The sequence below is a fragment of the Trichosurus vulpecula genome, chromosome 8, assembly GCF_011100635.1.
Source record: "Trichosurus vulpecula isolate mTriVul1 chromosome 8, mTriVul1.pri, whole genome shotgun sequence".
Classification (NCBI taxonomy): Eukaryota; Metazoa; Chordata; class Mammalia; order Diprotodontia; family Phalangeridae; genus Trichosurus; species Trichosurus vulpecula.
The window spans coordinates 131557626-131584284 of NC_050580.1; the positions used below are offsets into that span (position 1 = coordinate 131557626).

The window sequence follows — 26659 nt, forward strand, 5'->3', positions numbered from 1 at the left end:
AGGTACGGCCTTCTTCCCATGATTTCTGACACTGTCACTTGGTGCCTGTGAATTTTTTTCCTTGAATTAAAAAAGAAAGAAAGAAAAGAAAACAACACAGAACAAAACTGAGAACTCTATTCAGATTCTACACACTGACGGGGCAGAAGGAATGTCATTTATCCTGACACTTCTCATCTTTTTTTTCTTTCTTGGCCCCTGGGGCCCTCCATATATAAGAGGACTTTCCTTGAGACTTTATGGATGGGCACTGAGTCTTGAGGGGGCATAGAAGGACTTTGTTTTATGATTCCTTGATTTTAAAAAAAAATATCTTTCTTATTTCTTCTTTTCCTTTTTGGGTTTCTTTTCAAAGGTACAAGTGATCCATATGTGAAATTTAAGCTGAATGGCAAGACCTTGTACAAAAGCAAAGTCATATACAAGAACCTGAACCCAGTTTGGGATGAGATAGTTATATTGCCAATACAAAGCCTTGATCAAAAGCTGCGAGTTAAGGTAACCATCTATGGATGCGACATTTTAGCATTGCTATTGCTTGCCCCTATTATTTCCTCTGTTGAGGATCAATGACAAAATTGAATTTGATAAAATGAGTACTTTATATTCAAGTGCTGTGCTTTAAAGATTTGAATACAGGACAAAATTCTGTACTCTGTGTATTCATATCCATTACACACTGATTATTGTGGTATGAGCTACAGAAACCTTTAGTTAGGATAATTTTCTCTGCATTTAAACTTTCAGAATATAGAAGTTATTACCTGTAATGCAGTGATGATAAATAATAAAGGGTTTCTTGCTAGAAATATGTTTATACTTAATGGAATGTTAAGGTGCCAGTTGCAAGCAACAATTGCTCTAACAACTGTGTTGAAATAGCCCTATGAGTTTTGCTATAGAATGTATTTAACAAATTTGTGCTTATTTGACAAATATGTTCCAAATGGAAAAAAATCTAGTTGAAAATTACATATGAAAAGAAGTATATAAAATGGTCATGCATATGAATTGTGCTCTATATAATTTTCTTTTGATGTTTCAAAGTTGAGAAGTAAAATCCTTGAGGTGAAGTGAATTCTTCCTCTAGTAGGGATCTGTTAATTTTGTCTTAAATTTTGTCTAAAAAACACATCATTATATATAATGTGATATTTATTAATCATAGTGTGGTATAATGTAGTATACATGTGTATCTCTGAATATAATAATAAGGTATATTATTAATTAGTAATATATTATATAGACTTCTATATAACTGCATATATATTATATGCAGAGCTTAAAAAATTCAATTCATAGTCACTAACATCTTATTGGATAATGCTTTTAATATACTTGATAACTATGAGCAAACCACGGATGATTTTTATTTTCTTCCCTTTCAGGTCTATGATCGAGATCTAACTACATCTGACTTCATGGGTTCTGCCTTTGTAGTCCTTAGTGACCTTGAGCTTAATAGGTACTGTATCTTTTCTAAAATGATTTTCACAAGATGAACATAGGAAGACATAATGAGATAATTCTTACCATAGAATATTTGTGCTTACCATTTTCACAGAATTTTAGTAGCTTTATTCCATACAAAAGAAATATACTTGAATTTTATATCTTTGGTGACACAACAGATGAAAGAGGTTATAAAATTTAGTAAACATTTGGACTGGATTTCAAACCACTCGTGTGACATGATTTACAAAGAACAATCATATATACTAAAATGAAACTGTCACCAAAATATCTAATAGAAAAAGTGAGGAAAATAACTGGCCAGTTGTTAAGATGTTGTTGAGCATTTAATTTCATCAATTCTTCTCCCAACCTTTCTACTTCTAGCACCCCACCCCCAAACCCCACTTCCCACACCTCCCCTTAGCTGAAGTGGGTGATGGTTTTCGGTATTGTGGCATACTTCAAAACCAGAAGTAGAAAAATTTTTCCATAATTTTCTAATTCACAATATAACATTTCCTTTAGTATATCTGAAAATTCTAATGCTGTTTATTATTGTTTGCTTGTAGAACGACTGAACATATTTTAAAATTGGAAGACCCAAACAGTTTAGAAGAAGACATGGGGGTTATTGTTTTAAACCTAAACCTGGTAGTCAAACAAGGTGATTTCAAGAGAAATGTAAGTGACAGGTGTGTGTGTGTGTGTGTGTGTGTGTGTGTGTGTGTGTGTGTGTGTGTCTGTGAAAAGAAATGTGGACTTCCTTCTTTGATTACTCTATCAGATTAAATATTGAGATCTGTACAGTTGTTTTTTATGTGTTATTGGTGTAGATGATCTCTTGGTAAGCATCTTATTCTGCCATTGAGATCAGCCCCTTCTCTGCAACTTGTAGTCTTAGAGACTTGCCTTGGCCACTGAAAGATCATATTATTCATACAGCCATACACAACCAATATATGCTGGAGCTCACATTTGAACCCAGGTCTTCCTGATGTAAGGTCCACCTATGTACTTATATTATGCTGCCTCTCATTCTTATATTATAAAAGATATCATTATGAAGGAGCTCTTTGACTTATTAGTAGTTAAATGTTATACTTCTCCCTAGAAGGAGTAGATCTAAAGAGAAAGTATCTCAATTTTGGCTATGCATATTATTTTAGAAAACTGTAAAGAACATATGTAGCTTGTGGTTTTAGGGTTATGTTAATGATAGTCTGAATGATGACTCTAAGTATGTTTTGACAGTTTTGTTTACAATTTATGCTAGGTTCCAAATGACCCATGCAGTGCTCAGCTGTGAGGAATAATTTCCTTGATTTAAATGTTGCATTGTATGATTGTTGCAGTATTAAATATAAACTCATAGAATTGTAATTTATTTTAACCAACATGTTTTCCATTCATATGTTCTTCAAGACATACTTTTTGAAATATTAGAATTTTCTATAAGTGAATGAAAATAACAGTGTGCATAAATGATTGGTAGGTCAAGAATTTTAGGTAATGAACAAACAATGATTTCATCACAGTATTTATGAAGCATGAAGTAGATGTATTCTTTAAACATTTTATATTCGGGGAGATATCTTGACTTTTTAGAGAATTAAACTGTAATAAAAATATATCTATGATAGATACAATTTGTAAAGCAATTTTAAAAATATCACCACCTTATAGGTGAAAAAATAGATAAAATATGGGTTTATTGGTTTTTATTTTCAGAATAAATTGTGCAAATCTGTAGCCTACTGTTAGAGTAGATATTTGTCAGTTGGAAAAATACTGAAACCTGAAAAAAAAGTTGTGATATAGGAAGGGAGTGATTATTGGAAAAGGCATGGGGTTTGGATAAAGGGTGATAGTAGAAATGAACTTTACCATTTCCCTTCATTTACTTTTTTAAATTTTTGCTTTTAGTTATTACTTTTTTAATTACCTAAGGAATTTTGATTTATCTAATAAAATCACACAGGTTTGTAGTCTACAGTAAAAGTGAGATGACTAACTGGAATTTCTAATCCCTCATATAAGAATGTAGAAGAAAACTATCCATATTTATTCAGCATAGTGAGGCATGCTTTTTGTCTGTGAATAGACTGAAGCATCAAGGTGAATTAACCTCCCCAAGATCTCTTAGGGAATCATTGATAGGACCACAAACAAAATATCAAGTCCTTGTTTTTATGTCTAACCTGGTTGAGCATGTTTGTTTTTGATTGGGAATTGAAGTAGTACCTAAAGTATTTATACAAAATTCAATATACATTTTATGTGCTTGGAAAGATTTTTTAAGCATATAGAAGACTGGGATGATCTGATGGAACATCAATTGCCTGAGGGTCTCATGGATAAACTTAGTTTTTCCAACTCAGATTTCTCGATATGTAACCTTGCTACAGAGAATAGTAACTACATAATCTCCATATGCTGTACAAAACAAATGTTGTTTGGTATGGAGCCAAGCCTTTAGTTTCACATTCTCTAAAAGGAATTTTTAATTTGGAGAATTTCCATCTGAAAATATTGTGGTTTTCGTATGACTCGTGGATTTTTAAAAGAAAATATTACACTTTCAGTGTCATTGTATATGTGAGAAAGTTTGTGAACATTGAGTTGGTCTATTTAAAAAGTTACTCATTTTATTTAAATTTTTATTTTTAATGCAAAGACAACTCTCTGAGGGTATAAGTTACAGAGCAGGTAGCGATCTACCTTGATAGAGTGAGGTTTGTCACAAGAAGCTCTGTTTAGCAATTCCACATAGGTCCAATCCAAAGCAAGAAGGGTGTGTGTGTGTGTGTGTGTGTGTGTGTGTGTGTGTGTGTGTGTGTGTATGTATGTTTTTGAAGATAAGTGAATTTTTTTTAATCTTTGAAATCATCAAGGAATAATTTAGAATTACCTCCATTCTATATAGGTTTTGAATTGTTGAGTATGGCAATCTTGTTATTTTATTTAAATTTATTTAAAATACACTTAAGTGTGTGATAATAGTAAACTTTGCTATTTGCAATAGTGAATGGCATGTATGATTTCCAAGTAATTTTTTGTTTGGAAATATTAAAGTATGCTTTTAAAGAATTATATTCAGATTTAAAGAGTAGTTTAATATAGTATAGTTCCTAGGCATATCTGGATTAAAGTGGATCTCAGAATTACCCTGATTTGATTACTTTCCTTGAGTAGCCTGAGTTGAAGGGTATCTAAAATATGGTTTATGCCAAATTGTCACAAATAATCAGGTGCTGTGATGCCTTGAGAAATTTACCTGTGTTTATGTTGGAGTGAACATATGCAAGAACACTGTTTTGTAGGAGGAAGGTTAAAATGAAGGTTATAGAACTGGTATCAATGTACTTGGGAACTTAAAGAAATTAATTTATAAAATTTATGATCTAATTGTTTGAAAAACAGGAACTAAATTTAATATCCATTTTGCAGCACATGTAACCTAATGCCATTTGTTGAACTTGAGATTTTAAAGGAGGAAATGGACTTTTAATGAAAAATATGGCAAAAATAGTGCTGCAATGATATATCTGGTTTTGGTCTATGAAACATTGCATTTTCTTCCAAAAGTTACTTATTATCTCATTCATACTTTGTTGGAAAAGTATGCTGGAAGAGAGAAATATACCATTTACCCAAACAGTCTCCTCCCTACCCCAATAGACATGTCAGAATACATATAATACTAAATGTAGTATGCTTGATTATATTCATAATTAAGATGCAATCTCTAGCATTTATTCAAGTTTTAGCAACCAGTTAGTCATTTAACTAAGTAGAGTGGATCTTTACTGAATCAGGCAACAACAGGTATAATGAAATAATAGTATAGGAAGAGAATAAAAATACCTTCAACTTAGGTATGACAAATGAGTGTTAAAATAAAGTGCATGGTAAAGCTTCCTGCTGTTTGAAAAAATGTTGTTTCCCTCAATACTTAAGCAAATTTGCCTCCATTTTTTTATTCATTAAGTAATGATCCAGATTCTTCATATGTGTACCTATATATGTTTGTGTGTATACATATATACATACATACACACATATATCTATTCGTACACACATATGTGTAAAGTGAAGTCCTAAGGTTCTTTTCCCAACTCTTTCAAAATTAATGTTCCATTCTATCACTTATTTATAAGACCTCTCTGACTTGTATTTTTAAATGGTAGATAAATTTGATTGTTTCAGCCATCTTAAGGATGTATACTAATCAATGAAGCCATGTAAATTTCATGTATTGGCTTCTGAACTTGTGTTCAAAGTCTGAATATTATCTGGAGATACTTTATCTTTGTGAATTTTTTTCAGCTTGTTTCAAAAGTGTAATTGTTTTATTGTGATTTTTTTTCAATTGAATTTCAAACATAAATAATGTACTACAGAAGACTATTATTTTTGACAGCTTCACCTTATCTTTTATTGGAAACTATCAGAATATTATTTCATTAAAATTTCTTTATTTCTGTTTTCCTTTGTAATGTTCACCTTGGCATCAAATTAATTCCCTTTAATTCTGATAAATTAGCTACAAACTATTGTAATTATAACCCATTTTATTGTTACTAACAGTTCTCTTTTTTCCCCTTTCTTCATTTATTTACATGAAATTTTGGGGGATGCTACTCAACAATTGTTAGAGGTGGTCAAATCGGAAGAGGTTAAGCGCACGTAAGGTAATTTTACTTTTTTTTCTCCTAAATTGCTTCATAAATTCTTTTTAGATAATATTTATATAGTCATGACTTAGATAAACAAAATTCTAGATATCACAATATTCATTTTTAATGCATTTTTCTGATAAATGGGAAGTAATGAGCCTTTCTAGGTGTATTTATTAAATAAATGACTGATCTACTTCCACCCTAGAACCTGCAAGCATTTATACAAAATTCATAGCGAACAAGACTGAATAGAAAGATAGCATGTACACACACATACACATATGTGCTTCAATTGAGAACCAGGAGCACCTCCTCAATTGGCTATTATTTTCAGTAATAATGTTTGCATTACTCTTGGATATGTTCAATTTTTAACATTTCTTATAATTAGAGGGTGTCCAACAGCTTAAATTTTTTTAATTTTAGTTTAGTTTTTTAAGTTTTAAGTTATCTTTAGTGATAATAGAAGCAAATATTAGAATGTTAATTGAGAAAATTATATGCTATTTTTTGAAAGTCTATATTGAGTTCCTTCCAGAAATCTGTATTGTATTGCTTTTGAGTCAGCAATTACCTAAAAATATTCATGAGGGAACATGAAATATGTATATGTATGTGTGCAGCTTCTGAATTTGTGTTGGAAGTCTGTATATATATTTGTGTGTATATATGCATATGCACATACGCATATTCGTGATAAATGTGTGTACTATCTTATTTACTCAGTCTTATTTGCTATAAATTTTGTATGAATATTTGTGGGTTCCAGTGTCATAAAAAGTCTTTTCAATCCCAAAGTAAGTTTTAAAAGAAATGTTAGGGTGTTTTTAACTCACGTAGCCAAATACCAATACTGGAAGATGTTGAAGGTGGGGAGGCAGAAATGAATGATCAGTTCAGCAATTTTGAGTTGACTAATGAAGGCTAATTATTGAGTTCATCTGAAAGCTGTTCTGCCAGGTAAATTGCCATGCACTATATCTGTTGTGTCTGTATGTGTGGCATAATGTAAAGATGTGGGGCTAGAAGTCAGTAAAACTGGATTCTAAACCCCAGCCTCTCACTAACTGCTTAGATGACCTCTTTGGGTGTCAGTTTCTCCAAAAGTAAATAAGATATCTGAATTATGTCATCTGTAATGTCTACTGCAACTATGAAAACATATGAGTGTTTGTACACATATACATATGCACATGTTTTAAGTTTGCAGCACTAATATATGTGGAATATGTGTGTATGTGCTTAAAATGTATAAAGAGATATTTTAGGTCTGACAGTTGCTAGATGCTTACAAGAAAAAAAATAGTGCTTCAAATTGTGCCCTTTGGTTTTCAGAAGAGCCAAAGTTCTGTTTGTGTTACTATCTTGACATATTATATAATCTTTGCATTTTTGGATACTTTAAAAATAACTTAAGATAAGGCTTTATGTTATCCTGGCAGATCATTTGGTTCCCAAGGCTCTGGTTAATGTCTTAGTATCTTTTAAAATAAAACTAAAAGGTGACAAATAATGATATTGGATTAGGGAAAATATCATGATTCATTTTCCAAAAAAAAAATTCCCTAAACTTTTGCTTTATTCTATTATAGTCACTAGAGGGTAGAAGAGCATCAGTTCTTACCAAAGAAGACCTAGTTCAAGCTCTCACACATTAAGAAGAGTTTCTGTAGCCATCTGAAACAGTAAAGAATTTCCCAGAATGCTTTGGTGAAACCTGACAAAGCAGTATTTTCTAGTTTATTGATTCTGCTACCGCACTAAAAAACTAGTACTGCACATCAATAACCATCTTTAGTTAGGGAACTCTGGTCTGTGCAACAGTACTGGCAGTTTGTGGAAGAACATAAAGGCTAGAAAGAAAAATTGTGAGCTTGGGGAATATTGGAGTCTAGGGAGGACAGGAAAGGTTATGGAAGAATGGTCAAAGGAGTGGAGTGGGGTAAAAAAAATGTTGACGGCCTGGATAAAGATATCAAAAATATGAAGGAAACATGGGATCCTGGAGAGCAGTATTATCTATATTTGCAGAGCTCAGTGGTAGCATTCCCAGTTCTCCTACTGTTAAAAAAAGGCTTAAAAATCATAGAGCACCTAGGGAATTCTAACTGTATAATATACCATATAGTAACTGAATTACTCCAGAATATATATCTAAATAGAGATGCATGTGTACATGAATATATATGCACTATATACACATACCTATATACATACATACATGTGTGTGTATACACATAGACATCCCCAAATACATAACATGAATATACTAAATAATCAATGATTGGGATTTTTACTTATTTGAAAACGGGAAATAAGAAATGATTTACATTTTTTAACATAAGCATGTGGAAAACCCATTGTCACTCATTAAAGACTAACAAAAGGTAATTTAGACATAGATGTGCCAACTAATTTTTGTTGATATAGGGTTTTTATATTCTACAACATTAAATTTGAGTTGAGTTCTCTCATAATATTTTTTAAAATGCATTCTATAAGCATCCTAAGAGTACAGAATTACCATATTAAAAAGTGTCCCAAATTTTAGTGGTTCTAAGTGCTTGTGTTAACTGTGAAAATGGTTATTTGTTTACCTCAATTTTATTTTAGTAATAACTTGGCTTTATATCCATAATTGCATCCAAAATGATATGAGTTAAATGGCATCATCTTAGCCCATCAAACAGAAGGTTCCCAAGTATTGTACCTTTGTGGGCTTTCTTTCATACTTTTTTTCTTGACATTCTATCTCAAGTTGTAAAACAGATTATGTACAGAATATTTTTAATGATTTAGGAATTAATCCATGCTCTTTGCTCTCATTTTGATTTTTTTTAAAAATAATGTCAAGATGAATTCTCCCTTTCACTGAAAATTAGGTAGAATTGTGGATTGAATGTCTGTGTGTGTGTATGTGTGTGTATGTGTGTGTGTGTGTGTAGCTATATGTAATCTGCAGTACAGATAAATTTACAGAGTTTACTAAATTTTACTTCTATCTTATATTTTGATATTATTAATTATAGATAATAACTGATAATTACAACTGCTAAGTCTCAAAGTTTGAAAAATATTATAATTATATAATTTCATTTGTTTCTCCCAACCACCCCTTAAAGCAAATATTATTCCTGTTATTATCTCTGTCTTGCACTAAGGAAAGGAAGATGGGCAGGCTTAGTGACATCTCTCTCGTCACACAACTACCTAATTAATGTCTCAGGTCCCTCTTAACTCCAGCAATCTTTTGACCATACCACACACTTCTAAATATCATAAATAAACCACTTTTAGTCTTATTTTCCTTAAGCTTTTATGTATAAAACCCAAAAAGGAATGCCTAACGTAATGTGCTGCCCTTCATGTAGAACAAAGAGAATTCTTTTACTCTGAGAACATATACCATGAGATACTGGTTTTTAAGGGTGCTGAATTGGATCAGAGCTTTCTGTACACTCACTTGGCCTCTCTTGTGACCAGCAGCATGGATTTGTGAGCCACCTGAATATCATTTAGCACTCTAGCCCATGTGGAGCATTCTTTTGTTGTTTGAAGGTCAATATAAGCATTGAACCCTAGGCTTGTGACTCCTTCCAATAGCATCCTGCTATTCCCAGCATTGGAAGTTCTCAGTAACCCTCTAAGTAGCTGGGTAAGAATATACTGCTGATTCTTTCTTTGTCACTTATTTTCTGTCCCTGAGATGATGGTCTCAGTAAACAGTATCCAGGCAAGCAGAAGCACTGGGAAACGACTAGACAAATAAACAATTTGTTTTGCTTGGGGAAACTCTCACTTTGACCTGCAGGATGGTTGGCCAACAATTTGAGTGACAGAGTTGCCAGCTATCCCTGTTCTGTTGCCATGTATTCAGTCAGAGTGAACTGATTGAATAAATTGGCTAAAAGGTTACTTCGGAATCCTGAGAATTAACTTATCATGAGGCATAGTCCCTATTCCCTACCACACTTCTCATCCTGCTTTAATTTTATTTGTTTGTCTGCCTCAGTGTATTTGATTTTTCTAGAAACGCCCTTTGGCATTGGCAAATCTCAAGGAGCAAACTCAGATGCCACAGGGTACAGTGCCATCTCAGCAATCTCCTGTCAGCTTAAATGCTTTTTCTTTTCCCCTTTCCCAGAGGGCAGCTGCCTCCACTGGCTGGTTTGCTTGCCTAATGAGTGAGACTCCCACAATTCTTTTTGCAAATCATGGTGGTTACAGTCTTGACTTTGACCTAGTCACAGAGATTTAAGTTCTTTCTGTGCCTTCTTTTCTCTCCTTCTGAGGCCTCTTCTCCTCTCTCCCCTCTTTGAACCATACTCAGGTTGCCTTCAGAGTACGATGTGACACATCACTTTTTTTTGATATCTCCCTACCTGCTGATGTATTTTGTAGACTTTGTAATTTGTAGAAAGAGTGACATGATGTGGATTTGAGCACTTTCTTGGCTGGAAATTGTTTTAAACACTTTTAGCCAAATAGCAGCTTTCTTAGTATATGAATAGCTAGCTATATGAGAAAATTTTTTTAAAAAAGAGGATTAGGAAAGAAGTGGGGAGAAATGCTATTTACCTATTAAATTATGCTGCTCTGTGACTGCACAGCAAAGGAAAGCATTAGTGATTCATTCAGACCTGTTTTTTGTTTGTTTGTTGATGGGTTACTTTTTGTATTAGGTCTGTGACGTTATCTATATAGAGAGCTTCTGGTGAGGAAATTCCTCTATCAATCGTGGAATGACTCCTTAGGTCTTAAAGAGTTGCCTGAGGCACTGAGAGGTGACTTGTCCAGGATCACACATCCAGAATGTGTCAGAAGTGGTGCTTGAACCCAGGCTGTACTGTCTCTTAGTTCATCTACATGTATCCACCAGATGTGGTATCAAATTCAAATAGAATCAAATCCCTGCAGACACATGCTGACCTAAAAACCACAAATTAACATTACCTATGTCACACAGTATTTTTATTAATATTTGTTAAACGTTTCCCAGTTACATTTTCATCTGTTTCAGGCTGCACTCCGTGTTTTCCTGGCAGAGAGTTTGACATTTCTGCATCATACCACACTGACCATTATATATTATATTGTTGGGAAAAGGGAAAGTGACTCCCCTCTCCTCTCCAAGTATATTCAGAGATTGTTCATTCACACTTTATATTTACTTATTGAGTAGGAATCCCTAAACACATTGGATTTGTATATGATTGTATGTACTGCTTGTGAAAATTCTAACCTATTTTTACATCTCTCAGTTGGAGACAGATTATAAGAGGCAGAGAGTGAATATATTTCCTCCTCTTCCATTTTCACTTCAGTCACACATATTCTCAACCCAATTCCATTTCCCATTCAGAATCCCATCTTACTCTCTTAAAAAAAGTTTTATTTTTCCTGCCCTGAAGTTATGGGATTATATTTGTAGTTTTGTAGAATTGTATTTATAAAGACAGCTAGGTGGCTCAGTAGGAGTAGCTAGTAAAATAAGACTAGTAGTACTAGGAGGGCTAGTTAGTTTCATTAGCTAGTAAAGTTATTCGAGCCAGGGTAAGGCACAACTTCCATCTGCCTCAGTTTTTTTTAATGTGGATTTGTTCATTTTTCTAGGGATCAGGAATTCATAAGCTTAATGATACCTTTCCACATCCCTTCACCCCCTCTCTACCACCACCCAAGGACCATCACTGCTGTGTTCTCTGCAGACTATAAAGATGCTACTGTTGTTCTAATACAGAGCCTAGGTTAGGCCTGGTAGAAATAGGTTAGTCATGCTTGATTTATTTTAATTGTAGAAGGCTGAGCTTCCAACTACTCCAGTGTTTGCTATGCATTGGTGGTCTCACGAATGGGGATAGTCCCTCCGCTGAAATGGATTGTGACCTGTCTGGGCTTCTCATCTTGAATTATTCTTATGCTACTACAACTACTGTTACCACTACTATTGCTATTAATACTACAATTAGCAGTACTACTATATTACTAATACTACTGCTGCTGTCTCTGCTGCTGCTGCTACTCCTACTGCTAATAAACTACTACTTCTACTAATTAAACATATATCATGCTTTACAATTTACAAATTTTATACGTATGTTATCTTATTTGATCTTCATAAAAGCCTTGTGAGGCTATTATTATGAGGATATTCTTGTGAGGATATCATTATCCCTATTTTACAGATGAGGGCTCCAGGAATACCAGTGCACTCCAGACCACTCACTTGTTTCCCACCCAGCCCTATCTTCCATAATGTAGGGAAGCAACTATGTTCCTGTTATCCCACCTACTGGGAGATTAAGGGCAGTGGATTGACTGGGCTCAGGAGTTCTGAGCTACAGTAGAGCTAAACACCTAAGCAATGTCCAGCACCACTATGAGCCCCACCCCCCAAGAGCAGGGCCCCACTAGGCTCCCTAAGGAGGTTTAAGTTCATGCCTACAATTGAGAAAGATATTTTTAAAAATCTCCTCTTAATTGGACTGCCAGGCTCAAGTCTCAGCTTTTTCCAGTCCATCCTCCCTATACTTCCCATAGACACATATTCCTAAAATAGAAAGCTGACCACACTATTGTCGGCTCATTAAGCTGCAGCGCTATCTGTTACCTCTAGGGTAAAATATAAGCTTTGTTTTAAAGGCCTGGACAATGTGGTTGCACCTCCCTTTTCAAGCTTATTACACATTCTCTCTTTCATGCAGTCTGTGATCTAGCCAAGCTGTCTTCCTTGCTATTCCTCAGACATGATATTCCATCTCAAATCTTCATGTTTCGTATAGACTTTACCCTTTCCCTGTAATATATCCTTTCTTGCTTCCACCTCTTAAAAATCCCTAGCTGCTTTCAGATGTTAGATCAAGTGCTATCTCCGACATGAAGCCTTTCATGATCCCCTCAATTTCTAGTGCTTTGTCCCCAAAATTACATTGTATTTATTTATTTCTTACACATTTTGTTTGCACTTATACATATACATGTAGTTTCCAATGATAAAACATGAGTTCTTTGAGGGCAGAGACTATTTGATGTTTACCTTTGTATTTCCAGTGCCTAGCACAGGGCAGGGCACATATAAGTCACTTAATATGTGCTTGTTGATTGATTAATAGCTAAAATAGCTAAAAAAAATCTACCGTCATTTACACAATTCTGAACCCCAGTTCAATATTATAAATGGAGATCCAAATCACATTTGGTTATTATGTTGTATACTCCAGGCATGTTGTAGTAACTAAGCCTTTCCTTTGACCAAGAACTATGATAAGTAAGATATAATACATTCTCTAAAGACGAGAGCATGTTGGTCTTCTTTTCTTTTTTTAAAGGAAATGACTTAGTGATGACACTACCTTACTGTTTAAGTAGGTTGAATTCCACATTTTTTTTAGCTGATGTGTGCATATTTGCATGACCAAATTATTTTACTTAGACTTCATTTTAAAATTTAATTGCAGAACTACACATAAATCCTTACAAAATCATTTAAGGGAAAAAAATAAAACTAAATTTCCCACATAGGACATGGGAACCAGGAGAATTTATGCCTACAAAATCTGCTTCCTCCAATTTAAAGGAGCTGTTCAGTGTTATCTCTTTTGGAAGTCTGTTCCATGGAAGCATGGATATCCTCATGTCATTCCATAAAAGCTGTTGACAGGGCATAGCAGTTTCACATGATGAAAGTCAGGCCAGGGGTATTTTGGGGAAGTATTTTATAAACTGAATGTTCTTCCTTAACTCTTTCAGATTAGTGACCATCATAAGAATTACCTATAGGTTAATGTTCACATTTTTCCTTAGATAGATATTGCTAGAGAGCTATTTTTACCTTCTTTGTTCCATTGGCTACCTAGTTGCAAACAGGGACTTGGGGAAATTTTTTGTACATCAGAGTTGAATTCAAATATTACTAAAAATTTCATCCACACATTCCCCCTCCCAAAAAATGGAGTTAGAGAACTCTGAGAACAATTCTAATGTTGGAGTTGGCATCTATCAATGAAACAATCAGTCATGTATTAAGTACCTATGTGCTGGGGATATAAATTCAGTGAGAGAAACAACATGTGCATATATAAAAATAAAGTGAATAAACATAAACTATACTTAGTATTTAAATACATGGTATTTGATATTTAATTTAATCCTTCCAACTAGCAGTTGAGGACATCGGTAAAGGCTTCATGTAGAAAATGGTGCTTGGGCTGAATCTTAAAGGAAGAGAAGGTACTCTGTGAGGTAGAATTAAAGAGGCAATGAATTCCAGGCATATGTGATGACCTGCTCAAAAGTATGGAGTTGAGAGATAGATTGTCATGTATGAGGAACAGAGAGAAGGCTAATTTGGCTGGATCAAAGAATGCAGGGTGGTAGGAGGCAGTAATGCCTAATGAGGCTGTAAAGATAGGTTGGGGCTTAAAAGCTAAACAGAGGAATTTAAATTTTATCTTGGCAGCCTCTGGAGTTGACTGAGTAGTGAAGTCACATGGTTTAGACTGTAAGGAAAATCACTACAGCAGCAGTGTGTAGGATGGACTAGAAAAGGGAGAGATGAGGCTGGGAGACCATATAAAAGGCTTTTGTAATGACTTAGGGGAGAGGTGATAATGACAGGCTAGAACTAAGATGATAGTTGTGTGAACGGAGAGGGCAAGGTGGCCTCATTTTTTAGTCCCTGATTGCCACTTGTATCGCTGAACTGATATCTATGCCTTCCCATTGCAGCCCTAGTCCTGGACTTTCTCTGCTGTTCTACATATTTCAAGACATAGTAACTGTATAGCTGGAAAGTATATATGCTTGGCCATATGACTTTCCCTACCCTATATTTTTTAAGAAATACATTTTTATTAATACCCTTCTTCCAAATTAGTTTTATTGCTATCTTTTATTTTTTTTAGCATTATCTAAATTTCCTAATATTTCCCTCTTCCCACCCCTTGGCCCTCCAAAAACAATGCCTTAATTCAAAGAGCAGGAGGAAAGAAAAAAAATTCAAAAAAACCCTAACCAACATGTCAAAGAAGTCTGATATTTTTAAAGTTCACAACACATATAATATCCTCTCTCTGCAAAGAAGTGGGAGGAAATGCTATATCACATCTCTTCTTTGGGGTCAAGTTTGGATATTATAATGTTAAAGCTTTCAGTTTTGATCTTTTTTGTTGTTGATACTTTCTTTTTATGTTGTTGTAGTCATTATATATCATGTCTTAGTTCTGCTACTTCAGTTTACATTAGTTTATGTGGGTCTTCCTATGCTTTACTCTATTCATAATCAATTGCTTCTTACAGCATAGTAATATTCTGTTACATTCAAGTGCCACAACCTTTCACTTTCATATCATTGAAATTCTTGACTTGGTCTTATGTAATTACCTCTATCCCTTGTTTGGTTAACAATTTGTTACCTAGCCAGAGCTATTAATGGTACCTGATTTGATTCTCTTTTGCTTTTTTTTAATAATATAGCTTTCAATATTCAGGTCACATTATCCAGAATTTGTTGTAGTATGTGGTACAAGCTGCTGGTCTAAACCTAATTTCTGCCAGATTGTGTTTAAGTTTTTAAGAAATTCTTGACAGATTCCTCAGGCAACTTATCTTTGGGGATTATTGAGTTGAGATATTTTCGATTATTCCTTCTCTAGTGACTGTTTGGTTGATCTCCTTTTTTATATTCTAACAAGTAACAATTTTGATGAAGTCTGCTTTATAATATGATTTGAGATCTCTAAGTGCTATTCTTCCTTCATTGCTATTTTTTATTATTTCCATTCATATTTTAAATATTTTATTCCTCCTAATGAATTTTGTTGTTATTGAGCTCTGTAAAGTATCTCCTTGGTAGTTCAACTGGTATAGCATTAAATGTGTAAGTCAATTTGGATAGTATTGCCACTTTTGGTACTATATTGGAATGCTTCCTAGTCCAGTTTGATATCACCCAGTTTTTAGAGGCAGTATGATGTCATGGAAATATACTAGATAAAGACACTTAGGTTCTAAGAAACTTCTTCTAGCAATTACTAGCTGTATGGTCAAAATTAATAGCAATAGGCTTCATACTTCAAAGGCTTGTGATGTCTTTGCTATGGTACTCCTTCCATCAGTACATCTCACAATCCCTACATAACTTAGTACATGATCTATGAGGTTCCTATTGTCTAAAAACTTTATCTAGTAGCCAGCCTCATGATAGCCTTTATGAACTTATCTAGTCCAGCCTTTGGACAACAGATATGTAATTTGGCAGTTTATATGAAGTTTATCCAACTTTCTAGCACCTAACACATGGCATAGATGTTGAGAACCCACTTCCCTGCCATGAGACAGAAAAAGATTCCAATGGAGGAATGATGATGATAACTATCATTATAAATTTATGTTAACATGGAATTTTGCTATTCATTATATCTTATAATTCTTAAAACCCTGTGAGGTTTTCAGAGAGAAGAGAGAAGAAATTATTATTTCCACTCTATAATTGAGGAACCTAAGACTTAGATATCATGACTTGCCTCAGATAAAGCAGGGATTTTACTAAGTATGGCATGTGTTTCCATTATATTTCATTGCCTCTCTATTGTTCTCTCCTTCTCCAGCTCTTTGGTAACACCAATAATTAATGCCCCATGCTGTAACTTCAACCTCATTCCATTGAGCAATGGCAATTCCTTCATATTATATTTTTTGTTCTAAAGTTTTAAAACATGATTTATTTCAACATAAGCATCTTTAATAAGATTCTCTTATCCTTTATTATAGAATCAGAAAATTTTAGAAGTGGAAGGAATTTTAGAGATTCACTAACTCATATTCATAAATAAGAAGATCTTATTCAAGGTGATAAATACTTAGTGACAAATGCAGAAATATAGCTTAGATCTCCTGAGTACTAGTCCAGTACTTCTTAGCCACTCTGCCATGTTGGTCTCTTTACTCATAAATACTGAAGTATAGCAGTACCTTCTTGAGAGCGGTGTATATGTCCATTTCCATTTGCATTACAAATAGATTAGAAAAACAGATTAGCTGTTTCATGAGGTTAATACTGGAAAAGACAAAATACCATATCAAATCACTCTGAAAACAGTTGCAGTAACAACCAACTGAATGTATGTTCATTTTATTTTATATATTTTTAAGATTATTTTCTTATGTGGGGATCGTTCTTATGATCCTGCCTGATTTCTCCATTTATATGAAGTTCCATGGTTCAAGTTGAAGACAGTAAAATAAGTACAGTGTAATATGAAGGGGTTGAGCGAGAGACAGATAAAATAGATTAGTATATGATTTTAATCAGTTGATGGGGAGGAGAAAATGAATCCATATGAATGGAAGTACTTTTGTGAGGTGAGCTAGGAAGTTAGGATCAGAACTAAAGGTTTGACACAGTTCAGGTGGAACAGACTTCCCTTTTGATAGGTCACTTCCTCTTCTTTCTTCACATTCCAACTCTGTTAGGATAGCTAATTCTGCACAAAGGCTCCAGCGGAGACTCAGGAATCTTAGTTATACAGCCAAGTGAATAAAAGGAGATGAGATGATTTATTGCTGGGAGAAAGGGAGTGCTAGAGGTTAGGGCTATAGCACTCTGAGATCATAGACCGGCAGAGCAGTACACACAATGGTTCAGACCTTGGCCGACCTCAAAGAAAGACTTATTGCCCTTAGAAGATAGATACAACCCTCCAACGCTCAGGCATACAAAATAAATGTGGAAGTTATTAAGAATCCTATTTGTATCTACACATACACCAACAGAATAAAGGGCTTACAAAGTGAAACTTTATTTTGAAGAGGACTATTTGATAGTTTTTCATAGATATTTTAGAGAAAAAAATAGCTGAGTGGAAAAAAATGCAAATCTCTTTTTACTTTGTGAACCATGCAATAAATATGTCCTCTCCCACCCTGTCTTTGGGAAAAAAAGAAAAAAAAAGTTGGACTGGATGAAGCAAGTACATCACATCAAACATGACTGTGTTAAATACTAAAATGTTCAAAGTACGACTGAGATAGATAAAGGCTTTGATGGGAAGTGGATATTTCCCAGGGACATTACAAGCAATAATCCAGATGTTATGGTGTAATGCAACGAGTGTCCATGGATAGATCGGGAGCTCAAGCCAAGCAGCGCCTGCTGTAGGCCTTAGCCCTCCACTCCCATGCTGTTCTGCCATATGGAAGCAATCTCTAGGCCCCTTTAATAACCAGCTTTGGATTCCATTTTCACAGGGCTCATAGAGCTAAGTGGAGCTGTTTTATGGACAAGTTAGATAGAAGCCTTTCCAAGATAAACATCCAATTTGAAATTAGGACATACCAAGCCGCAAAATTATTTTAGGGCATATTTCATGGAAGTACTGCCATTTTTCTTAGGCAATTGCCAGACTGTAGGATGCCCTTTGATCCCTTGTGGACATTACTCCCTTTTTTATAAAAAGGATTTTGAAATAGTTGCAGTGTTTAGGGAGGAATATATCTGCCGGGACTTTGAAGTATGTCCATGGGAACAGTCATGCTTTAGCTTTTTGGCCTGCAAGTCAAACTTTAAAAAAAAGTGCAGCTGGATTTATGAATCAAAATCTCATTTTCTTTTTAAAGGTAGGAGGTTTCAGCCTGTGTCTCTAATAAGCCAAATAATGATTTAAAGGGAAGTATATTAACATGTATATAGAATACACTGGCTTGCATTTGCCTTAATAAGTAAGTGGTCGGAAGTGTAAAGACATTTGTGTTTATGTGTCTTATAAACCTTTATTACTGAATGTGTCACAACCTAATTCTAAATTTCAGCCTTTAAAGGAATTACTCATTTGCTTGTAGCAGATATATTTGTCTTTCTTTTCAACAGCCTTCAAACTATAGCTTTTGAGTATATTGGGGGAAGGAAAGAAAGATTCATGCAATTTTTCTATAGTGTTTCATTTTTTAAGGTTGTCATAAAAGAATAGACCAAACATCCTGTGTTTGCATTGTTGCTTCATCTAATTAAGGATAGGAAAGTGACTTGTATTGGATGAGGTAAGCCACTAGATAATTAATATGGTGCTGACATACCATTTGTTCTGGTAAATTGTGACTAACTGGTGTCTGAGTGAATCTTTGTCTAAATGATTCCAGAAGATATATTGCACAGATGACAAGAATGAACAAGCTAAGTTAAGAATTCATCCATTAACTTGGATCCTTGATGCCATTTAAATTTTTCTCCTTTTTTCCCCTCTTCTTAAAAAAAGAAAAAACAAAAATGTAAATTCTCAAGTGAACCTGGGGAATTTTGAAATAAATATCATTCAGATATCTCCATGTAAAAACAAAGACATTTAGATAAACATCTGTGTGCATCTTAGTTGTCCTTAGCACTTATCGTTACCTCTTTCAGGTTGTGGTATTTGTCTGTCACTAAGAAGACCATTGCTTGGTGTTATGCATATGCCTATACTCCATGCTACTGGCGAGGCTGAGGCTGGTGGACCACTTGAGTTTGAGAGTTCTGAGCTATGGTAGTGCTAAAGTCAATCTGATATACAAATAGAAAGAAAAGGAAAGAGGGAAGGAAGGAAAGAAGGAAGAAAGGAAGGAAGGAAGGAAGGAAGGAAGGAAGGAAGGAAGGAAGGAAAGTAGGGAGGAAGGGAGGGTGTCTGAAACCATTCTGGTGATCAGGGGACTAGGGGACCACCAGACTGACTAAACTTGTGCTAGATTTCTAGCTTGGGTGAGATAAGAGAGACCTTGTCTCCAGAAAAAGTGCCGTCATTTATTGATTTGGACATTGCAGCTCTAGCTGCTATTGAGGATTCACTCTTAAAAGATGATCATTTCAGTGGCAGCATAAGGAACTTGCGTTAAAGTGACAAACTCTAATGTGAAAGTAAAATTCAAAGTCAATATCTCAAGCTACCTGAAGTTTTTTGATAAGCTACGCTTAATATTTATTCTACTCTTCACCATCATTCCTTTCCTCTCTTCTTCCTACTAAAATGGTGAAAGGCAAAGTTTAGCTGCTCTGGTAAGTGATCAGTCCCAATGCAAAACCAGGTAAACTAATGCTTGATTCTGGTCACTAAAATTAGAATATGGCTATGGATGGGGATTCCATCTATGAGTTGATATAGGGAACTTCCAAGTAAGAGAACTTTTCCTCTAATGCATAATAGTGAGACCATATTCTCTGCAACTCATAGTCTTAGAAAGTTGCCTAAAGGATTTAGAGATTAAATGACTTGTCATAGGTGACACTTAGAAGTGGGCTTGAACCAGGGGTGTCCTGGTTGGTGCCAGCTCCTACTGCTCTTAAGAGCTGATTGTTAAATTTTCAGTGTGAGCATTTATAGGTCAGAAATCAGCAAACACTACAAATCAAGCTTAATTTATTTGTTTTGTTGATTGTCTATATGTACACAAATAAACAAGAACATGATAAAATATTAATGATGCAAATTAAATGTAAAAGTATATCATACGTACTTTTTTTTCCCCTGGTGTGCTAGTTGTTAAACATTTACCAGTCTACCAATTGGCCTGAACCCAGGTCTTCCTGGCTCTGAGGTTAGCTCTTTTTCCACTGTAACACAATGTCTCTCACCATTAGGAATCATTATAGAAAATGCTCTTAAAATTCTGTTGCTTGCTGTTAATATCTTTAAATGAGGCAACAAAGTTTCAAAGTCAAATTCTGAAATCAGATCTATAGAATCATCAGATTTTCGTAACTAATTCATATATATTTTTTTCTTTTCTTTTTAGTCATCTTTGATACGCAACATGCGACTTTCAGAATCCTTGAAGAAGAACCAACTCTGGAATGGAATTATTAGTATTACTTTATTGGAAGGGAAGAATATCTCTGGAGGAAGCATAGCAGAGATATTTGTCCAATTAAAACTAGGGGATCAGAGATATAAGAGCAAGGTAAGTGTCATCAATTTTATTAGGAAATAAGTACCATTAAGGATGTTAAGGTGACACCAACCTACCCCCTTGCTTCTTTTCTTGCCCAATCCTGACTTTTCTTTCAGGTTCTGCTATAATAGAAACGATTGCTTTTGTATGTTTAAAAATAACTGTAGTGACTACATACATTTCAAAATATATTTTTCCATATCATTCAAGACATGTGAAGGCCTGTTCATTTTATGAAATAGTCATGACAAGTAATGTTATTTTATAGATTATTTTGAAAAAAAGTCAGTGATATTATGCATGTATGCATATATGTGTCTATACATATATTCATTCAAATACGTGGAGATTCTGGTACTTTTTCTTCCTATAAGTCTTCAATTTATTTATTTTTTAATGACAAGCCTAGTCATCATAATCTCTAGGAAGATCTGAAAGTATTTTCATGGGTGTAGAGAAAAAAAGAATCTCTAATATAGTATATTGAATTTTTTATTGAAATGATTGCAAATCATGCCAGATTTTTTTTAAAAAAATCTATGCCCTTTGATCTCTTTGCCTTGTCTGCATGAGAATCAAAGATAGTTAGTGATCTGTTTTCCCCAACAATACTATTTTTTCTTGCTATTTTATTCTTGATTGACTCAAATGTTGAAAATATTTTTGGAGAAGTTGAACAGAAATGTATTTTAGCTTTCTTGCCAGATTTCTCAACTTATTTTCACCATCATACTCATTTTATTTTTATTACAATAATATAATTTTATAAAAATTATATATAATTCACTGGCATTATTTCAAAGTAATCAATCTATTCCATGTATAATATATCATATAAAAGTTGTAGAATATAAACACATAAATTCCAAATAGACTTAGGGAAGCATATGAGGACCTGCAGCAATATCATTTCCCCCACTGTGTCATTTTTAGAATAACACCAACTAATTAATAATGTTGAGATCTACAAAATGTAGTGTAGAATTAAAGCCACAGAGTTTAGAAAAAATTATTCCTTCCTTTGCTAGAAATATCCAAATAGTTGAGTAAAGGTGTTTACTAAAATATTTAAATAATGCAGTTTTGCACATAATTTCCTCCTTTCTCCACTTTCATTTACAAGTGTAGATTCTGACAAATCCAGCTAGTGCAACCAAATTTAGCCTATCCTCTGGATTAAGATTCATTGAGTCAGTCCCAAGTGGGTCATGCAAAGGATTTATAGGAAAATGATTCATCACTAACCTCATTTAGCCCTTTTGACTAAGGTGAAGTGTAGTATTAGTTAAATATCTTGTGCTTTCTCCCTCTGGGGAATTCTGCACTTAATTTGTGGTCTAATAGGTTTTTTCTGTTTCTGAAATTCTATGATTTGATATATCAACCCTAATGTGAAAAAACGGCTTAAATTATTTTAAGTGATATGGGCTGCAGCTGAGGCTCCACATCGCTGAGTGTTTTTGCTATTCAAGGATAATACACAATACAGTTTGGGCATGAAATAATGGGTCCTACTGCAGGTCTGCTCAGCTCTTTATAGTCTCATGGTTAGTGTTTCCCTTTGTCATTCTTATAAGTGCAATTCATAGTCTAAATTAATAAAATATTGGAAATGCTTCTAATGAATCAAAATGTATGTAAGTAGCTCAATTGAAATAGGGGATTGAACATAAATGCTTACTGATCTAAAAGTAGTTTTTAAACTATCTTTATTACTTGTCAGATTTCCTTTATTTTTAAAATGCTAGAGCTCACAATCAGTCCTTAGTTTAGCCTTTTGCTGTCCAGAAACTGGCAACTGACCTGTTATAACATGCCCCGTGGCAGCAAATTGTAAGAATTTCTTCCCATCCTGATCCTTGGCTAGCCTGTTAACTATTCAGTAACTTCAATTGAAAAATCACTGACCATGTATATATCCTGGGTTTCTGGTGACAGACAATATTTTCACATGCTTTAATGTGTCTAGCAGATGCTAGATAGCTGCAAAATCTTTTCAGAAGACTGTTTTACTTGCATTTTTAAAAGTTACTCTGCTCTATTTAGAGGGTTACTGATGGGCCATGGCAATGGATGATAATATTTTAGTGTCTGATTATCAGAACAATTATATCATTCCCTATTTGTGAAATTTATCTGTTCTATGTTCTAGCACTCTTATCTCATAGTCTATGTAAAGGTGTATTGGCATAAACTATCTATTGTTAACAATAATCATAAAATATTTATATATAATATAGATATGATAAGGAATAATATTCTTTCTCCTTTTGAAGATAATTTGTTCGACTCATAGCCCCAGGAAGCATCTAAGTCAAGAGATTTTTTTTTAATTCGAGAAATCCTTTAATGCTATTTAATGTTATTTTTAATTTTATCAAAATACATTTTTGCATATAACATTGCCATTTGCTCTCATAGTCCTTATATCTAATTGATAAAATTGATGTATGAATACTATAGAGATTAATAAAGTTTTAAGAAAATAAATACTATAACTGCATGTTTTCTAGACACTGTGTAAGAGTGCAAATCCTCAGTGGAGGGAACAGTTTGATTTTCACTACTTCTCTGACAGGATGGGCATATTGGACATTGAGGTGTGGGGAAAGGATTACAAAAAACATGAGGAACGTTTGGGGACGTAAGTCTTAAATATATAAATAATGCCAAAAGTGACATGAAAGATGTGTGTTTGCATGTAGTTTCTGGCTGAAAGATGGTTTTACAAATTTGTTGGGTGTGAGATGTGCTTTCCTTGACAACCCAAGTGGTGATAAAGTAAACCGCTGACTCTGGCTTTTCTGCCAGAAAGTAAGTGAACAGGTACCCTCTTTGCATTTTATTTAATGGTCATTTTGTTATATTCAAGAGGGCACTGCATATTTGCGAGAGGAGGTGTTGGTGGTAAGGATGAAGGGGGTATGTAAGACAATGTATTTACTTTTGATACTATTTAAAACTAAAGGAAATGAATAATCATGAGACTTTTCTAAAACAAATATAATTTTCCATAGAAGACCACCGCTCTCTCAGGCAATAAAACTTTTCAAAGAGAGTGTAAAAGGAAACCATGGAGACCTAATTTACATTTGTACTTTTTTTCACTGCTTCCTCTATTCTATTCACTTTAGCAGTTGGATCTCTATGAAAACAATGTGCTTACAAAAACTTGACCTCTGTCCTCTATGGTATCTTGCCTTTTCGACTCTGGCATAGATGGGATCTTGGGAAAGAGGAGAGCGTTTCAGTCTATAATATTGTATTTTTCTAAAACTTTTTTGTGGCTCTCACAGCCTTGGCAAGCTTGCTCTTGGGGCTCCTAGCAATCTATGTACATCCTGATGGTATTATTGTTGCTTTACTGTTATTCTTTCACTGCTGGGCCTAGCTGGGTCCCACTCATGAATGATGGTAGGGTAATAACCCGTGTCATTAGCTAGTTTTAATATAAGTTTTACTGCTACTGTCCATATGGTGATTAGCATCCTTTTTTCACTTATAGGGACAACATAAACTTTATCTCATTTTCTTGGCAGTTCCCTCCTTTTCCCCCTCCCAACTTTCAATTTTTTACCGCATGCCTAACTGAATAGTGTTACCCACAGACATCTTAGAAAGTTGTAGGCAACTATGAATCATGTACATCTGAAAAACCCAGGCATTGACAACACTAGCGGTCTTTGTAACAGACCTCTCTGTCCTGTGCTGTGAGGATGTTGGTCAGATATCTCAAGTGTCTAAAATTTCATTAGACTATTATTGATGATAAATGAGTGGATTTTTAATATATGTAAACTGAAATGTTCTTATGTTCCTGATATCATTGTGAGGTTCCATTTCCTTTACGCAATAGGAAAAGATTTTCCACCCAAATTAATTTCTCCATGTAGAATTATGTATTTTAAGATATGCCTTTTTGCTTCAAGTTTTGTCATTTGGGCATGCATTTATTATTCTAGATATTTCCTGTTTGTAACTTAGAAATATACCTGCACTAGTGATCAGTCTGGCCTTCCTCTCCATGGGCTTTAAAGGATATTTTTTGCATCCTTTTCCTTTTTCCTCTCCTGGGGTACAAGAGATAACAAAGTTCTCTCTTGGGAGCTGGTCAAAGTGCACAGATCGCCACTGAACTGCCAGGTGGGGCCAAATCCCACTCTCAAGTGACTTCTGCTTTTTATACTTTGGAGCCATCAATTTGTTAGAATTGTGCAAATCACTCTGATTTTCGAGATTCTTTGCCATCTGGACTTACTGCTTTTCTGTCATTAAAAAAAGGCTTTTTCTATTAACAAATTAGAGGAGGGGAGGGAGAAGGAGGGATGGAGGGAGAGAGAGGTGGGGGAGAGAGGGAGGGAGGTGGGAGGGGAGAGAGAGAGAGAGAGAGAGAGAGAGAGAGAGAGAGAGAGAGAGAGAGAGAGAGAGAGAGAGAGAGACTGAGAGAGAGAGAGAGAGAGAGAGAGAGAGAGAGGGAGAGGGAGGGAGAATAAGGCTAAGGAAGAGAAGAAAATTTTAGGCATATTATTTTCTAACTGTATGGAAAATTCCCTGATGAATGAATGTTTTTTCACAGTAATAGTTTGTTAGAACAAGATGGTTCAGATATCTCCTAAGCAATGGAAAAGATCAATAAAAAATGGCCTTTTAGGGAAGAAGAAAACTTGGTAGCTACTTATTTAAATCAAGATGTACTCTTTCTGAAGAAATTTTCCCTACCAAAACTTCAATAGTGAATACGGTTGTGCATTTTCTCTCAGGCTTTTTAATTTTACTTTCCTCCGTTGGACTGCTTTAGATACCCACTTTTATTTAAAACAACTACAACACTTTTTTGATACCCAGATTTACTTCGTTTAATAAGTATTTCATCCTTCTTAGTGCATTCTAAGCTATTTTCCTTCATATCATAGCGTAAATATTGTTAACTACTCACCAACAGCCACATAGTTCCATAATTATTTTCCTTAGCCTTTGTTTTCTTAGTGCAAATAACCAGAATAATTTTACATTTCCAGTTTAATATGCTTATATCATACTTTTATTCAGCTTTATTTCATGCCTCTCCTCTGACTTTGATATTCTCTGAATTTTAAAATCCTGCTTATACCAAAGAATAGAAAGATATTTTTTAATAAACCCTCACCAATACTTCACCATTCTGACCCACGAGATTTTTCATCAATTCAGATATCTGGAAGGGCAGTTGTTGCTGTTGTTGATTCTAAATCAAGCCCTCTTTCTACTGGACCATGCTGCCTCTCTTAATTAGTACCATCCCTTCCACTTCTCATGAGTAAATTTCAAAAGATTATATGTGGACCCTTATTGCAAAAAGGTTGAGTACCCCTGAATCTGAGGCAGTATAGAAAGTTCTTTCAGTTTGTAAAGATAGAGTACCAGTGAACTTTGGCTTCTATTTAGAATCCTTGAAGGGTTTTTAGAAATTATAAAACAAAGAGTCAATAAATAGGTCAGAGTTGAGGCTACTTCCTTCCTTTTGTGAGGCATGTGAGATAGTGGTGGCTATGAAGGAAGCTTTAGTTGGACACGTTTGAATTTTCAAATCAAGCAACAATAGTCTGGATACAGAATGACCCTTTTTGTTC

The 26659-nt window shown here is 34.4% G+C and overlaps 1 protein-coding gene across 6 annotated transcripts in view; it reads left to right on the plus strand.

The window, feature by feature from the left end:
* Window positions 1-26659, plus strand: part of MCTP2 (multiple C2 and transmembrane domain containing 2) — a 214555-nt gene that overhangs the window by 53029 nt on the left and 134867 nt on the right. The window contains exons 4-9 of one of the 6 annotated variants that reach the window (XM_036735251.1): window positions 356-498; window positions 1389-1465; window positions 2025-2136; window positions 6111-6146; window positions 20895-21059; window positions 23564-23694. In XM_036735251.1, coding sequence (XP_036591146.1) covers window positions 356-498; window positions 1389-1465; window positions 2025-2136; window positions 6111-6146; window positions 20895-21059; window positions 23564-23694 — 664 coding nt within the window. Of the gene's footprint in view, window positions 1-355; window positions 499-1388; window positions 1466-2024; window positions 2137-6110; window positions 6147-18725; window positions 18750-20140; window positions 20158-20894; window positions 21060-23563; window positions 23695-26659 lie in introns of those variants that run through there. The other 5 variants (XM_036735249.1, XM_036735250.1, XM_036735246.1 and 2 more) reach the window with 5 other exon arrangements.